The sequence below is a fragment of the Lithobates pipiens genome, unplaced genomic scaffold (genome assembly GCF_037356315.1).
Source record: "Lithobates pipiens isolate NorthernLeopardFrog02 unplaced genomic scaffold, aLitPip1_a1.2 Scaffold_10, whole genome shotgun sequence".
NCBI classification, from domain to species: Eukaryota; Metazoa; Chordata; class Amphibia; order Anura; family Ranidae; genus Lithobates; species Lithobates pipiens.
The window spans coordinates 225128257-225146927 of NW_027507686.1; the positions used below are offsets into that span (position 1 = coordinate 225128257).

An 18671-nucleotide genomic window follows, 5' to 3' on the forward strand; every position below is an offset into this window, starting at 1 on the left:
ATGCACTCACCTATACCCCATAGTGCACTCCATGCGCCCACTATACACTCTCCATAGGTTTCCTATAGACTCTCCTATGCTTCATGTGCTTCCCATACACTCTTGTATACCACACCCCATGCATCCCCCATACACCCCGCTGTACTCACAGCACACTCCATGCAGTCAGTTGTCTTCTGTACTTCTCGTTCTCCCGGGGAACCTCCAGGCTCCGCCCCCTCCTCCCAGGCTGTCTCTGACATCTGGCCAATAGTAGTTCTTCCCTGACACGTGACACCCCGCCCCTTCAGCTGAACAAGCCACTCACAAACTTCTTGAAAGTTTATGGGTTTCAATAAAGTTTTCCTGATACAAGCTCTTGCCTTCTGGGAAGTGTAGTTCGCAGCTGTGCCGGCCGCCCCCCACACAGAAGAGGATCTGAGCCCGGAGGACTACATCTCCCAGAGTGCAGCGCGCCGCCCCGTGTTCTGTATTAGGCACATAGGCAGCAATTGGGGAAAGGATTAGTGTCGCTGTGCCGGGATGGAGTCGGACCCTCTGCTCGGTCCTTTGCATCGGAGTTGGTGTGCGGAGCCGGACTTCATCGCCTCCCTGGAGAAGAATCACCGAGACCGGAGCGGATCCGCTTCTTCCTGTGGACATGGGGAGTCCCGGGACAGTAATGGTGAGAGCCGCCCTGTGATTGGAGGCTGTGCGATCCCAGACAGACCATCTACACACTGCATGACTTCTCTATTCCTCTCCTATTATACTAGAGATATAATAGTACATACAATAATGTCATCTATATGTAATATTATACTCTATAATGTCATCTATATATAATAATATACTCTAGAACCTCATCTATATACAATACACTATAATCTCATCTATATTTAATACACTATGATCTTGCTCTATATATCATTTTATTTCTCCTACAATGTCATCTATGTATAATATAATACTCTATATAATGTCATCTACATGTAATATAATACTCTATAATGTCATCTATATATAATATAATACTCTATAATGTCATCTATATGTAATATAATACTCTATAATGGGCTACACAATATAATGTTGCTTTTGCACAGTTTCTTACACATAAATAATGTGATCTGTACAGCCATAACATTATGACCACTGAGAGGTAAGGTGTATAACACTGATTATCTTGTTACAATGACATCTGAGCATCTGTAGGATGTGCTGGAAAAACAAACCCAGTCCATGGAGGCCATACAGCACAACTTACAGGATCTGCTACTGATGGCTCAGTGCTGGACACACAGCATGGGTGCCCAACCAACTACAAGTCTGGAGGGCCGCAGGTTGAGCATCTGTACAGCACACCTTCAGAGGTCTAGTGGAATCTGTTGGATCAGGTCAGGGCGGTTTTGGCTGCAAATGGACCTATTCAGTATTAGGAGAGCGGTCATAAAGTTTTGGCTGATTACACCAATTTGTGTATATTTTTAATTTTGCATAGGCTTTAACCTAGAGGGGTGTATTTTATTTATTTTCAATTTTACCCACGGGGGGGGGGGGGGGGGATAGGGAAAAATAAATATAGTCATACAGAAACTATTGTTCACGGCTCCCAGAATCAATTTTCTGAAAATCGCTCTACTCCAGAGAATAATTTATTTTGCTGCGGCTAAAGTTCCTTTAAGGCGGAGTTCCACCCAATTTGGAGAAGTGGTCTTTACCGAAAGACCTCCTCCACCCCTCGTTTTTGGATATTTAACATTTGTTTTACTTTCTCTCGTACCCTTTTATAAGTGTATGTGTGTGTGTGTATAAAAAAAGGTAAGTACCAGGGGAGTATACACACACACATACATACATACATACATACATACATACATACATACATACATACATACATACATACATACATACACACACATACACACACACATACATACACACACACATACACACATACATACACACATACATATATATATATATATATATATATATATATTTTACTTTTTTATATATACCATATTGGGACAGTGACAACAACTGGAGTTTTGTCTCCACAATGGTTCTTCCCAGAGAATCGTTTTTAGAAGTACTAAGTGTACTTCCAATCCAGCCGCCGGGCCGTGGCCAAGGATGTCGCATCCTCTTCTAGGACCTGTGTGTGTCCCAGAAGGCAAGCTGGCCATTCACAAAGCGCTGCGCACATGCAGAAACTGGCAGTGAAGCCGCAAGGTTTCCCTTAGTTGGAATGGTGGCACCTGCACCCAATCCAATGGACGGATCAGCCTGGGGGGAGGGGGGGGTCACATAGCGGGCTCCCTGGACAGGTAAGTGTCCTTATTAAAAGTCAGCAGCTACCGCGTTTGCAGCTGCTGACTTAAAAACAAAAACAAAAAAAAAACAACATTTCGGCTGGAACACCGCTTTAACAAGACAAGGGATTTTGCTGTCTATCAATTTGTACTTTCAATTATTTTATTTACTTGGTTATTAGCCCCTAGCCAAGTGCTGTCCACTTGGTCTTAATATGTTACTAAACCCAGGAGCCTGTATTCACTATATCTGGTCTCCCGCAGTACACAGAGAATGGAAATTTAATTATTTCTGTAAATATGAACTGCTAAGTACCTTTTCTCATTAGCAGTATATAGCAGTCTTGTGACTTCTATCAGTGTCTGGTTAAAGTTTTTTATAGGAGGAGTTTTCTTTTGGCTCTGACTGTCCTATGAGGCTGCAAGACCTCTGACCTTCTGTCTGGCCAGTGCTGATTGGCCCTGTGCTGATCACATGAACTCTCCCAAGAAAAATAATTCTGTTCTATCAGCCGATGGATTGGGGACTGTGTAAGAAGTGGAGGATCAGAAAAAATAGGGTCAAACATCCTTTTGCAGAGGATGATCACCTTTTAGAATCCACAGCAAGTAGAACAAGCATGCTCTGCTGCATATACAGACTGACTTTAATGTTGTGGGTTTAGTAACACTTTAATCAGCCCATAGATGATTAAATTTTCTAGAAAATCTCTTTATTTCCCCCATCAACACAGTCTGTGTTAATGAGGGAATGCCTTCCACAGAGCTATTGTATTCTGCCAGCAGGGGGCGCGGGGAGCCTTCCCATCCAGCAGACCAGCGCTTACTGGTAGCGGCTGTAGTCACCAGCAGTAATCGAATCTAGTTGTACCCAATTTGATGGATGGATTGACTTGGGTATAGGGCTGAAACAGCTAATCGATTAATTGACAATTAATCGATTACTATTTTCATAATCGATTAATCGGCCAGTAACATAATGGGTTAAAAAAAACCTAAAGTGAGCCCTTTAAAATACAAAAATAGCAAATAATCGCTACTGCAAATATTACTTTCATGTTCTACATTAAAAAAATGAACCCCTTTTACGTAGTGATTATCTGCTTTTTCTACCATAAAGGGTATGTTACTAAACATCTTAGACCTGATTCACATCTATGTGTTTTTTGTTGCTTTTTGCAGAAATGCACTACAGTTCATTTACATGGTTTCCTATGGGACACATTCACATCTGAAAGGGTCAGGGACTTTTAACGCAAAATGGTGCTTTATTGGTTCAATATACTTCAATGGAGAAGCTGCAGAAAAGCATGTAATGCGTTTTTGCAGCAATTTGTGTTTTTTAATCTGCCCAAAAAAATGCAAATTGCAGTAAAATCACGTGCGCAAAAATCAAAACGCACGGCAGAAGCAAACTGCATAGGTGTGTACCGAGCCTTATTCTGGCCTCACAGATCAATTTTCGGATGAGAATATTCAGACGAAAAATCTTTGTACATTCGCTGAATGAAAGAATTTTGTTTGAAATTTTCACTTGTTTTTAAAATGAACGTAATATCTGAACAAAAACCACATACACTGTCTGAAAATTCCTTTGACTAAGAAGTTTTCTATTATTTCTAAATTTTCCCATCACTGTGGTTGAAAATGAACATCAATTTTACCCACTTTTTTTATTTTATTTTTTTGTTAAGGTTATTAATCGATTAATCGAAACAATAACCGGCCAACTAATCGATTTATAAAAATAATCGTTAGTTGCAGCCCTACTTGGGTACAATCAGCCTGCTCATACATGGATCAGACCTTGGCTGATTTCAGCAGGAACAATTTCAATTCGTGTATGACCAGCTTTATACTCGCCAGCAACCTTCACTGCACAGCACCACACATCCTGTCCTGCAGAATGGGCGGCTCTGTACTGCATGTTTGTCCTGCAGCCCCATTCATTCCTATATGGCAGCCTCAAGTAGTCCCTCCAGAGTGCTTTTTTTCCATGGGAAAAATACAGATCGCTTGGCCAACAGTGTCGTCCTCTGTGGCACCTGACACATAGACAGTAGTGTAGTTAATGCAGTTTTAGGACAGATGGATCCCCACCCTTCCTTTATCATATGACAGTGGTTATGACATGTATGTCTGCTGGCTGATTATAATTATACACAAACGCTGAATCATTATCTCCACATGAGCACAGCTCTCATCAAATGAATATAATTATATTGTATACTGAGGAGGGGCCCATGGAGCGACGGCTCAGCACTGCGATTTCCACCGATCAGACAGAACGACTATATATTGGGACACAGATATGTCTTGTATGTGAAATGCTGCGTGCTCTCTACATATTAAAGAGGAAGTAAACCCTGATGAGTTTACTTCCTCTTTCATTCCCTGTAAAGGCAAAGCATAATGGACTACTATGCATCGCATAGTAGTCCATTATGTGTCACTTACCTGACACAGGAGCCAGCGAAGTCGCCGCTGTCCCCTGTAGTCCGCCGCATCCATCTTCTTGGTGGGGTCTCGCAGCTCCGCCGCTGTCATTTGGCGAAGCCGCGATGACGTCACTCCCGCGCATGCGCACGGGAGCCAACACGCGCGGCAGCTCCGTCTCTGAGAATGCCGCGCTCAGTGCGCCTGCGCGCCGCTGTCTATGGCGCATGCGCCATAGACAGCGGTGCCTGTTTTCGGGCAAATATCTCCTAAACAATATAGGTTTAGGAGATATTTCTTGGCCCACGTACACACGGTCGGAGATTTTGGCAACCAAATCCGTAGAATTTTGCCTGTCGGATTTAGTCCGACGGATTGTGTCCGAAACTGTTGCATACACACGGTCGGTCCAAGTTGGCGAAAAATCCGATCTTTCAGAACGTGATGACGTAATTTCGTTACGATGGGACTATATTCAGGCTAGTAGCCAATAGCTTTGATGTAGGAATTTGATCTGAGCATGCGTGGCACTTGGTCCCATCAAAATGCTCTACACATGATCGGATTAGGTCCGTCCGGCCCAGTTGGTCGGGAAATATTTCGGGAAATATTTCCAACATGTTGGAAAATTTGGTCGGACGGAGATTCGGACGGAATCGGTCCGATGCATACCACACACAGTCGGATTATCTGACGACACGGTCCGATAAGACTCATTCCGACAGATTCTCCGACCGTGTGTACAAGGGCTTGGACCTACAGGTAAGCCTTTAATCTAGGCTTACCTTTAGGTCAAAGTGGTTTGTAAGGGTTTACAACCACTTTAAAGGTTCCAGTCAAATCCTTTATTTTAGATTTGAGTACAGTGTGATCCGAGCCTATGAGTACACCCATGCTGGGGACCATATTCGCCCATGCAGGGATGCACAGATGTTCTACACATCCCCGGGTAGGCAGTCCCACTGATGTCTATTGGGGTACAGACGTACGCGTGCGGGTCTCTGAATACAGACTAAGAACAGGGCATTACAGGCTCCAAGAGTGCCGACTATGCCCTCCCCTTCAGCCCAGCTCTTCCAATCATAGAAGCTGTACTACAGCTTCTGTGATTGAAACGTGATCTATGAATGGAGGGGACAGACCTATCAATCAATCTGCCTGTCCTCCATTCATAGAGCCTATACCTTTTCAGAGAAATTGTAGTATGGCTTCTGTGATTGGAGGAGCTGGGTAGAAGGGGTGGGCATAATTGGGCACTCTTAAAGTGGTTGTAAAGCCACTATCATACCATCCTGCCATCCCTTCTGCTAAATAAGTACATGCGCCGCCCGATATGTGTTTTAGAAAAAAGATGCCCATTTCTACCCGATTTCAGATCATCTCCTGGCACTCCCTTGACTCCTCGGCTCTCTTCTCTAAGGGGCTGACAGCTCCAGCGGGCACGGTCAAGAACTCCTGATGTTGACCAGGAGGAGAGAGCCGAGGAGTCATGGGAGTGCTGGGAGACGATCTGAAACCGGGGATGGCATGATAGTATGATAGTTTTATAGCGACAGGAGTGGCACTGTCAGGAGCTGCGGATAACGGAGGCATGTAAACTGATGATCTGTTTCACAAAAGGGAGGGCAAAAAAAGGGAGGGCAAAACCAGGTATTTCAGGTGATACGGGGGGGGGGGGGGGGAGCAAATTACACAGCACAAACACTGTGCTGCATAACATACTTTAAAACGAAGTTCCACCCAAAAGTGGAACTTCTGCTCATCTGTAACCTAACCCCCCCCCCCCTCCTTCCCCCGCTGTCAGGCCAGTAAGAGAGTACAGCGGGCTTCGCGCATGCGCAGTAGGGATCCGGCCATGAAGCCTCAATGCTTCACTGCTAGATTCCCCTACCGAGAATGGCGGTGGCAGCACCGGATAGCTAATGGAAACGTCACCTGCGGTGCCGACATCGCTGGACTCCAGGACAGGTGAGTGTCCTAATATCAATATTCAGCAGCTGCAGCATTAACACTTTTTAAAGAATAAAGAGACCATATGACAGCTCCTTCTTTGTATTACCCCTCCCCCCCCCCCCACCACCATCACACCCGAAGATTACATAGGTGGGGTGAGGGGGAGGCATGGAGGATTTCTACTAAAAGAAGAATGGACACATCTTAGCCACTTGCGGTCCGCGCTATAGCTGAATGTCACACAGTGCCGACCTGAATTTCCGGGAGGCCACTATAGGACGTCCTCCCCTTTACACGCTCTCCATGTGCCCCCTGCAGGGTCGCGCACAGTGCACGCTGTGATGACCGAGCCACAGAGACTCGGGTGATCACCGATCCGAGTAAGGAGCCTATCCCGTCCCCTTACCACATGATCAGCTGTCAGCCAATGACAGCTGATCACGTGTGTAAACAAAAGCTTGGTAACTGGCTTTTTTTTTTCTCTGCGTGAGGAGAAAAAATGCTCAAGGGGCATCGGTCCTGAAGAGGAAGGAGGCACATCTGCCAGTGCCCACCACTGCCACCTATCAATGCTCATGAGTGCCACCTATCAGTGCCACCTAGCATTATGGTCTTTCAGTTTAACCCATCACTGCAGCCTCATCCGCGTACATCAATGAAGGAGAAAAATTACCTGTTTGCAAAATTTTATAAAAAAATCTAAAAATATGTAATTTTTTTTTCTCTTTCTTTTTTAAATTCGGTCGTTTTAACAAAAAATAAAAACCGCAGAGGTGATCAAATACCACTAAAAGAAAGCTCTATTTGTGGGGAAAAAGAAAATTATAAAAATGTAATTTGAGTACAGTGTTGTATGACCACGCAATTGTCATTCAAAGTGCCTCGGCGCTGAAACTTGGCCTGGACAGGAGGGGGGTTTAAGGGCCCAGTAAGCAAGTGGTTAAAGGAGTTGTAAGCCTTCATGGGTTTTTTTTTTTTTTTTTCACTTTAATGCATCCCCCCCTTTTTTATTTATTTATTTTTTTTTTCTTTCCCCCCCCCAGGTGTTGTGTGTGATCGTCTTTATTTAAAACAAGCTGTTGTGTTTATTGAAGATGCAATCCAGGTAAGGATAGGAGTATGAAATATGCTCTTTTGTGTTGCACAGATTACAGTTCCTGTTTTGGGTCTACATGGAATCTCTCTGATCGCTGGAATCAGGATTATTTAGTGATGTGAAGCGCAGGGCCAGCTACAATTCAATGTCTTTGGTCCACTTAAAAAATTGCAAATAAAGAAAAAATAATACAGCGTGTACTATTGCGATACAAGTCATATTGTACTTGAATGTTATTAAAAAATTACCTTTCCTTTCCAATCTGCAGCCGCTGTAATATTTTATAAATGCAATGCAATATGGCTGCATGGAGTTCTGCACACAGAATGTGTACTGACCTCTCCCCAGAAACATCATTTCCTGCTTCACATAATGGGAAAGGGGAAAATATGGAACTTTAAATGAGGTCATAGCCTCCATCCCTATCAAATGTAAGGCAAAAATTAAAAGCGAGCTGGGCGGGACTTTATATGAAGTACGGGGTTAAAAAGAGAAAAAATGGCTATTGAAAAGATTATGGGTGCTTTGTGGCTTCCGATACGGCGCCTACGACTGCATGGTTATGTGTAAGTGACTATTAGGTGGGTTTTTCAACCTCCCTATGTTCCATTATTGCAATTATTAATTTACTACTACTCTGTATTTTCAGACCAATCACGAGCTTGCTCCTGATGAGCGGCAGTAAGCCGCTAAACGCGTAGAGCTACTAGTTGCCGTGTATTCTGGTACCCCAATTCCAACAGCATTGATTTTTGAAATACTGTACAAATCATGTTTTTTTTTCATTAATTCACTGCAACAACCAAGAAGTCATAGATTCTTGTAGTTGCCATACTTTATGAATTGTCCATTCTATTATTATTATTATTGGTTATTTTATGAATATAATTGAGGTGCGCTTTTATAACTTATTCTGTATCTGTCATTACAATATGTATAAAGTGAAATGTTGATGTCAACGATTTGTCTGCCCGCGTACCTCTCCAATATACATGTAATCATGCCTTGCTAGATAAAAAAACTAATAAATAATCTTTTCAATAGCCATTTTTTCTCTTTTTAACCCCGTACTTCATATAAAGTCCCGCCCAGCTCTTGTTTTTAATTTTTGCCTTATAATTTTCTGCTTGTGTGATTGGCTCACCAGCTTTCCCAGAAGTCTGCACTAAGATACAAGTCAGATTTCAGGCATCCCCTGCGACAAAAATTTCATTTTTGGTGAGATATTTCCAATAGGAACACGTCTAAAGGGATGCAGGCCCAGCAGCTTTCCTCATTAGTGCCCTGCAGCTGCCACAGCTGACTGATCATTATGAAACCACTTCCATTAGACCCACTCAGTACAGAGGCACAGACAAACACACATGGATCACTTCAGAATAACAAAAGGTAGGAATTTGCAACACAGCTTGTTATAATCCTTGCAATATAAAGAGATCACCCAGAGGGAGTGTATTTTTTTATTTTTTTTTCTCAACAAAAGTGAGTTACACTTAAACTACTTATCCTCATGGCTCTTTGATAACTGCATAGGATAAGCCTTTTGTTAAAAAAAACAATAAATGCACCCATGTAAGGAAAAAAAAGTGCATTAATTGTTTTACATTGAACCCTGCAGAGTGTTATCACTGTTGCAATGCATTGTTTACATACGAGCCCCAGGTCTGTACAGAGGTAAGCACCTATTGTGAGGCTGGAGGATGAAATGAATGGAGTACAAGTACAGTGACACCACCACATAATGTTCTAATTAGATCCGTGAGTTCCTCTGCTGTAGTGGAAGATGGGACTTGTAGTTTTTCCATTCTCAGATCCCTGTGAATGGATCATGCAGCTGTGTGCCAAAATCAAACGGACAGGAGGATGCAGGTAGTAGCACCCTGAATCAGTGGGGGTGCAGTTCCAAGATGATGGGGGGGGTTTGGGTAATGTGTCCTTGTTTTATGTTACACCCTCAATATAGTTATAATATGAAATATGGTCAGAAAGATAAACTAAACCTTTCACGCTTTATTTAACCCCGTAGCTGCCACTAATTTATGACATACGTCTGTAGCAATATACTCCCTGCTGGCTGCTGTAGAGAACATCTGTCAGGTGGAAGCGATCTGGTGGCTGTACAGCTACTGGATCGCTTCCACGGGTCCCTGTTAGTGCGACCGACCAACCACCACCATGTAGAGCTGGGGAGACATCAGGGGTCTAATTGCTGGTTGTCTTATGTAGGGAACCAACAATAAATATTATAAACTGATGAGAGAGATGACAGTATTGAGCGATTAATAGAATGTGTGCATGAGGGGACTGCTTTGTATTGCTGGAATGGGAATGCTTTGTTTAGTATTTATTTTGTGACCTGTAAGTGTTCTTTCTTCTCGCAGTATCGCTCCATAGACCATCGTGTTGATCTGTGTTCTCTGCAGCTCTATCGATGGTATTATTCTGATCTGTGCCAGTGGTAAGTAGCTCTTGTTTTCCATTTATTGCTTCTTATCTATCTTACTTACGGTCCCATTGTGTCTCCTTCCCCATTATTCACTGGGCATGCTCTGTGGGCTGTATGTTTCGGCACAGTAATAAGTGAAGATGGGTTTTAAGTATATCTTCAAACAGATTTTTTTTTTTTTTTGTTTTTTTTTTTACATAGAAGTGTTAAGACATCTGTTGAGTTTCTATTAACGTTTTACCACAGAAATTTCACTTCCCGTTCCATAACCACATAGGAAGTTAGGAGGTTAACCATCCACAATATGGACAGCAAAAAAAAATTAAAAAATCATGGAGATATCTCAATCGCTTCCTGTTTCTTTGACCATGTTGGGGGGGGGGGGGGGGGGGGGGGTCCATTTTAAAGACGTTGAATCTGACAGTTCCCCCCAGCTGGTTGTCATGGAGTCATACCAAAAAAAAAAACCTGGCTCCTAGATTCAAAGAAAACTTGTCAAGACCTGTTTTAAAATACCATTCCGCTCCAGTTTGTAATAGTGCTGATTGCCACTTTAAGAAAGCTGCTGGCAAAACTCAGCCCTGTTTGAAGTTTGTTGAAAGCCTGCTAGCAGGTTGCATAATCTCTCTGCTTCCATGCTACAGCCGAAAGACAGCTACAGTGCGGACCTAAATTGCTGGGAGGGCGTCCATGTACAACCTCCCAAGCTTGCGCTGCCTGTGCGGCCCCCTGTGTGGCACGGGCGGCGCACTCTCTGATCAGTGAGCCCCTTACTATATGATCAGCTGTCAGCCCCTTACCACGGAAACAGAAGCCAGTAGCTTGAGGTGAGAAAAAAAAAAGCTGATTACCAGCTTGTGCAAACAGGACATCGGTCCCACACACTCCACACCCACTGCTGCTAAGTAGTGACCACCAGTGACTGGGACGATGCGGCTCGGCTGTTATTACAAACAACGAGAGGGGACACCCTTTCTCCCCCCGCCTTCTGCCGCTCACCAGGGCTTTCCCGTCCCACCAAGAGGACAGAGCAACCAGCCGGCACGTCAACCAGCTGGCCGAAGACTTCGTTCGGGTCTCGGATCTAGTAATCCGGAAGCAATGTCATGACATCACTTTCCCGATTACTGGCAACTTAAAGGCGCCAGTTTAAAAAATAAAGTATTTAAAAACGCCGATCTTGACGTTTTGAATCCTTTGAAGTGCAGAGGAGGGGTTTTTGGTATTATAGACCCCCCCCCCCGATCTCTCCATAAAGAGTACCTGTCACTACCTAGTACTGTCACAAGGGATGTTTACATTCCTTGTAACAGCAATAACAGTGATAAAAAAACAATGTAAAATAGTGTAAAAAAAAAATTGTTTAAATGAACAGATCGGCAAAAAATATCGGCACTGGAAAAACAATTTATCCGTCGATCCCTACTGTAAAGTTAAAGTGATTGTAAAATCTTTTTATTTTTTATTTTTTCTATTAAAATGACAAGCATGTCATACTTGCCTGTTCTGTGCAGTGGTTTTGCACAGGGCAGCCCAGACCCTCCTTTTCAGATTGAGCTCCTGGTCCCTCCCTCCCTTTGAGTGCCCCCCACAGCAAGCAGCTTGCTATGGGGGCACCCAAGCCGAGCTGCAGCTCTGTGTATCCATTCAAACACAGAGCCGCAGTTTGGCCGCGTCCCTCTTTCCTGATTGGCTAACTGAGTTTGACAGCATTGGGAGCTAATGGTGCCGCTGCTGTGTCTCAGCCAATCAGGATGGAGAATCCTGGATGACCAAGGCAATCGTGGACATCACTGGATTGAGATGGGGCTCAGGTAAGTATTAGGGGGCTGCACACAGAAGGCTTTTTATCTTAATGCACAGAATGTATTAAGATAAAAAATAACTTTCTGCCTTTTACAACCACTTTCAAATTAAGCATTTAAGTTAAACTTTAGATTTTGACATTTCTGTTTACTTTTTTAGGATACTGAATGTGACCATATTTGTGAATTTGGCTCTTGCCTTCATTGAGAAGCCCTCATCTCTAACTGTAACCTCAGACGTTCGTTACCGCAAAGCAGCCTGGGAACCACCCTGCGGAGTGACTGAAAGCGTGGAATTTGTGACTTTTCTTGTATTTATTGCTGACTTTTCTGTAAAGGTAATAACCATTCCTGTCTGGCTCGCCTAGAATGTACCGTACTGGTGACCCCACAATAGGGATAAAACTTTTTCGCAAAAGGGAGTTTAACAAGACACGTGGCCACTCATTAAAATTAGAAGAAAGGAGGTTTAACCTTAAACTATGTAGAAGGTTCTTTACTGTAAGAGCAGCAAGGATGTGGAATTCCCTTCCACAGGCGGTGGTCTCAGCGGGGGGCAGGGATCGTTTCAAGAAACTATTAGATAAGCACCTGAATGACCACAGCATTCAGGGATATACAATCTAATACTGACATAATCCACATAGGTTGGACTTGTGTCTTTTTTTTTTTTCCAACCTCGCCTACTATGTAACTATGTAATGTATACATACATTTATAACTTTACAACAGCAATGGGTTATTAAAGTGAACTTGTCATCATAATGAAAGTCCATTTAAAGTGAAAGTTTACCTTTAGTAACTTTGTACAAAAATCCCCCTATGCAATTCCAGATCCCAACAGTACATACCAGCGTCCTTTATTTGCTCCTGGTTTCCTTTTAAACATGCAGTCATGGGGGGGTATTCCACAGAGATGGCCCCTCAATCTTCCTCCCTCATGCCATTTGCAAGTCAAGCTGGATGCCGCATGTCCAGGCATGCGTTTTGTAGTGGTCAGACTATGCGCATGTGCAGTGCGCTCTTGCCTTCTCAAGTTGCAGTGCTTGAGCTTGGCTGCTGCAACCATGGGCATTAAAATTAATATGGAGTTGCCTTTGTGATAACACCAGCTTCTACTCTTTTGGGAAGGCTTTTCACAAGATTCTGGAGTGTACTTGAGGAATTTATGCCTGTTGGGCCAAAAGAGCTCAGTTGCTGATGGTGGATGAGAAGACCTGGCTCACAATTGGTGTTCCAATTCTTCCCCCAAGGTGTTCAGTAGGGTTGAGGTCAGGGCTCGGTGCACTCAAGTTTTCCACACCAAACCCATCAAACCATGTCTTTATGGACTTGGGTTTGTATACCGGGTCACAGTCATGCTGGAACAGAAAAGAACCCTCCCAAACTCACCACAAGGTTGGAACCTCATAGTTCTCTAAAATGCCTTTGTGTGCTGGAGCATTAATTGTACCCATCATTGAAAACTAATTTTGAAGGGGTGCCTACAAATGTCTGGCTTTGTAGTTTATGTATTATTATTTATTTTTTATTTTTTTACGTAAAATTTAATTCCATCTATGTCTCTTTTTAGAGTTATCTAATTGGCTGGAATGAGTTTATCAAGAACAAGTGGCTGCTGTGTTACATCCTGGCGCTCTCGGTTTCCGTTGTAGATTGGACAGTGTCTCTATGCTTCATGTGCAGAGAGGTAATGGACATAAAAACTGCATCAAACTATAATTTCTTATCTTGAAAGTATTATTATTTTTTTTTTTATAAAGTAGATCTCCAGACAAACTGTTAAATACACAGTAAGATGATTTGTATCTGTTAGATGCAGAGATAGATGCAGCCCTGTTAGACAAGTTGGTGTCCTGACATTCATGTACTGCAGCAAAGCAATAAAGCTTTGTCCCCTCCCCACTACAAGCATGTGATTGGGCCGAGAAGGAGCAGCGGTAGACTGAGTTCATCTTTGTTCTCTCCTCCTGTCCGCAAGTTCTTTGTCAGCACACTCCTAATTGGCCTCTAATGCTACCCCTCCCTCTCCCAGCCTATGTTGTACTGTGCAGAGGTTTGCAGGAGGATGGTGCCAATTCAAATGTTGGCACTTTTTACTGTATTACAATTTACAATATAATTTTAAAGGGAATCTTCACCCTCAGTAGAGACTTCTTCTTTCATAAACACAATTTACGATGCTCAGTGACCGCTATGAATGAACAAAGTCAGTGATCACTGAAAAGGAAGGAGACGGTAAATGACAGATTTACCGGCTCCTTCCTCTGCTCTACTTCCTGAAAGGTCAAGCACGGAGGTTGACAGTCGGGGATGATCGGTGCAGCACTGGGGGGGGGGGTGGGGTTTACAATCGCTGATCTCCCTGTATAGATTTTTGCTTTATTAAAATCTATACAGGGAGATCGGTGATTGTAAACCCCCCCCACCCCTGCACCGCACCGATCATCCCCTGACTGCCCAGTTATCGGATTAAGCATCGGAGCATTTGCCCGAGTACGAATACCAGGCAATTGCTAGGTATTTGTTCAACTATACTCTAGATTATAACATAAGTGCATTATTTGAGAGATGTCTATCTATATCTATATTACACTTGGAGTTGTGCTTTTTAGTATGTCAAAGCCACTTAGAAACGAAAGGTTCCAGCATTCTCACATTCTGTTTATAGTAGTAATAAAGTATAAATGTGTTTTACTTTTTTTTTTTTTTTTTTTTATGCAATCTCTGCATTAAAACACCTGGCTCCATGTCACCGTTGCAGCGTCGCTCTCCTTGCTTCCTGCTTTTGCTGGAGAAACTAAAGACAGCAGAGCCGTAAGCTCCTGCTGCCGTCAGTCAAACCCCTGTAAGGTGGCAGCAGGGGCATGACTTACTGGTGCTGTGTGTGTCTATAGACATGACTTTAATGTCACTTTAAACGTTTGTAATCAATTACTTAAAATGCATTGGATCGCAAAATGTGTTCTGTGATCCCATGTTGACCACTAGTGTATCTGAAGCACATCAGTATTATGGGTCACACTGTTATGTTAAAGTGGTTTTGTTATTTGAATAATACATTTCTCTCTGCCATGTTCTTTATGTTCGGGATTTATCATTCTCAGGGAGTGAGAATTAGAAGACTCCTGAGGCCTTTCTTCCTTCTCCAGAATTCATCTCTCATGAAAAAGACTCTGAAGTGCATTAAGAGAACCCTTCCAGAGATGGGGAGGTAATAAAACCAGACATTGCTCTCCTACTCTACTGTTTAAAGTATATGTAAACCTCTGTCGGGTTACTATTGCTGTCTGTCCTCACTGGGTATATTCCCTCTTTCTCTTTTATCTTGGTGACCATTGTCCACAGGAATAGGAAACTAAAACTTCTATTGATGATAAATTACATACAGCCCAAGTATGGTGTACCATCATCCAATTTAGAAGGGAAAAGAACTGGGAGGTCAGTCCCCAACCGATCACCCATAAGGGGAGTTTTAAAGGACTATCTTGGTGCCAACTTATACAGCATATACTTGAGGTTTAATAACAATATTACATTCTTTATTAATGCAAAAAAACTGAATATTCAAATACTTAATGATAAACATCATAAAATATGCATGGTAACAATCCATGTATATCACCAGTATGCATGTCCCCTGCTAGGGAGGATCAGGATATGGTGGGTTTCCACTGATGCCATTTGTTCTCAACATGTCTCACAGATTTTTATTTTATATATATATATATATATATATATATAATTATACTCATAAGTTTTTACATACCCTGGCAGAATTTGATTTTCTTGGCCATTTTACAGAGAATATCAATAACAACAAACTTTTCTTTCACTCATGGTTAGTGTTTGGCTGAAGCCATTTATTATCAATCAACTCTATTTACTCTTTTTAAATCATAATCACAAAAAACTGCCCAAATGTCCCTGATCAAAAGTTTACATACCCCAGATCTTAATGCAGTGTATTGCCCCCTTTAACCTCAATGGCAGCTTGAAGTCTTTTGTGGTATTAGTGGATGAGGCTCTTTATATTTTCAGATGGTAAAGCTGCCCATTCCTCTTGGCAAAAAGCCTCCAGTTCCTGTAAATTCTTGGGCTGTCTTGCATGAACTGCACATTTGAGATCTCCCCAGAGTGGCTTAATGATATTGAGGTCAGGAGACTGAGATGGCCACTCCATAACCTTCACTTTATTCTGCTGTAGCCAATGACAGGTCGATTCGGCCTTGTGTTTTGGATCATTTTCATGTTTGAATGTCCAAGTACGTTCCATGTGCAGCTTCCTGGCTTTTTTGATAACATACTGCATTCATCTTTCCATCAATTTTAACCAAATTTCTTGTGCCTTTGTAGCTCACATATCCCCAAAACAGCGATCCACCTCCGTATTTCACAGTAGGAATGGTGGACCTTTCATCATAGGCCGTGTCAACTCCTCTCCAAATGTAGTGTTTATGGTTGTGGCCAAAAAGCTAAATTTTGGTCTCATCACTCCAAATGACTTTGTGCCAGAAGGTTTGAGGTTTGTCTCTGTGCTGTTTGGCGTGTTGTAAGTGGGATACTTTGTGGTATTTGCGTAGTAATGGCTTTATTCTGGGTGACTCAACAATGCAGCCCATCTTTCTTCAAGTGCCTCCTTATTGTGCATCTTGAAACAGCCACACACCACATGTTTTCAGAGAGTCCTGTATTTCACCTGAAGTTATTTGTGGGGTTTTCTTTGCATCCCAAACTATTTTCCTGGCATTTGTGGCTGAAATTTTAGTTGGTCTACCTGACCGTGGTTTTGGTTTCAACAGAACCCCTCATTTTCCACTTTTTGATTAGCGTTTGAACACTGCTGATTGGCATTCTCAATTCCTTGGATATCTTTTTATATTCCTTTCCTGTATTCTACAGTTCAACTACCTTTTCCCGCACATCCTTTGACAATTCTTTTGCTTTCCCCATGACTCAGAATCCAGAAACCTCAGTGCTGCACTGGATGAAAGATGCAAGGGTCTGTCAGGAGTCCAGAAACTCACTGACCTTTTATATACACACACACACACACACACACACACACACACACACACACACACACACACACACACTAATTACAAGCAAACAGATTACAGGTGAGGATGGTTAAATTTAATAGCCATTCCTTTGTGTCAACTTGTGTGCATGTTATCAGGCCAAAATCACCAGGGTAAACTTTTGATTAGGGTCATTTGGGTAGTATCTATTGTGATTATGATTTAAAAAGAGTAAACGCAGTTGATAATAAATGGCTTTAGCCAAACACTAACCATGAGTGAAAAATATTTTTGTGTTATTCATATTCTCTGAAAAATGAAAAAATAAATCATAAAATTCTGCCAGGGTATGTAAACTTATGAATAAAAACAAATAATGTGCTAGATTTCAAATATATGCTTCATAATAAACTCCAATGAATAAGTGACAAATCGTGATCTTAAAAAAAAAAAAAAAATATATATATGTTTAAAAAAAAAGTCCACATGCACAATAATAAACATAAATGTACAGCTCTTGGATGCTGAAAGAGATGTGAATAAACTCAATCCGTGCTCCGCGACAGTCTCTGCAAGGAATAAGTGCTGACAGATAATCACCACCACCTCCGTGTGCAATGCCTGTTCACCTCAAAGACCCCGTTTGGGTCTATTGGCACATTCAGTAGTAATCCACACTAGAATCTGCTCGATTGTACACAGGTTTTCAGCTCATGGCTCCAAGATTACCAGGACTTCTCCATAAGACATAACTTTCTCCAAATTAAGATATAAGGCTGGATTCACACCTATGCATTTTTAGCGCTTTTTGCATTTTGCAGATTTGCACTGAAGTCCATTTACCATGGTTTGCTATGGCGCACATTCTGTAGTGCAAATATGCAAAAAGCACTAAAAATGCCATAGGTGTGAATCCCAGACTAAGTGGGAGTCATGCTCATAAGTATGTAGTCCTGGCAGTTCTACTGTGTCCCATGGGCTCCTTGCACTATCCCGGGTAGCTGGGAAAGGTTCTGGTGTGACGTTGTCCTTCTGCTGCTATTCAACACAACATCACTTACCCGTGACCCAAGAGTCGCTGCACCACTGGGGTTCCCCCACGGCAGCTAAGGGGGGCGTGCAAAAATGAATGGACGTCTATATTAAATAATGATGGTGTATCAGTAGATAATATATAACCATGAAGGGACAATTGGGAAGAGAGAAAGGGGGGCGGAAAAAAGGAAGAGGGTGGGGTGTGTGTGTGTGTGTGTGTGTGTTGTTGTTTTTTTTTTTTTTTTTTTTTTTTTATTTATTACTAATAAAGAATTGAATGTTTTTATTAAGCCTTGAGTATATTAGTTGGTACCGAGATAGTCCTTTAAAACAATTGGTTGGGGACCATCAACAGGAATAGAGTGGAAATATTGAAATGGGGACACATTCCGATGCCAGCTGTATAAGAGGGGATTTCCCCCTTCATTTTTGCAGATATTCCCTTCCTTCCTACTGTGTCTTTAGGAAAAGAAGTGAAGAGAAATCCCCCTGTTCTCACATGGACAGGAAAAATACTGACCAGGGTATTAACCATTTCCTCCAAAAACAAAAAAAAAACAAGCCCTTGGCTTTATACACACATGA

General features: G+C 42.3%; 1 protein-coding gene across 1 annotated transcript in view; it reads left to right on the forward strand.

Annotated features, from left to right (window-relative positions):
• Window positions 1–281: 281 nt before the first annotated feature.
• TPCN2 (two pore segment channel 2) overlaps window positions 282–18671 on the forward strand; it is a 97979-nt gene continuing 79589 nt past the window's right edge. Inside the window, exons 1-6 of the mRNA XM_077462111.1 lie at window positions 282–664; window positions 7727–7788; window positions 10161–10237; window positions 12191–12368; window positions 13604–13720; window positions 15138–15244. Coding sequence (XP_077318237.1) covers window positions 523–664; window positions 7727–7788; window positions 10161–10237; window positions 12191–12368; window positions 13604–13720; window positions 15138–15244 — 683 coding nt within the window. The 5' untranslated portion in view covers window positions 282–522. The remainder of the gene's footprint in view (window positions 665–7726; window positions 7789–10160; window positions 10238–12190; window positions 12369–13603; window positions 13721–15137; window positions 15245–18671) is intronic.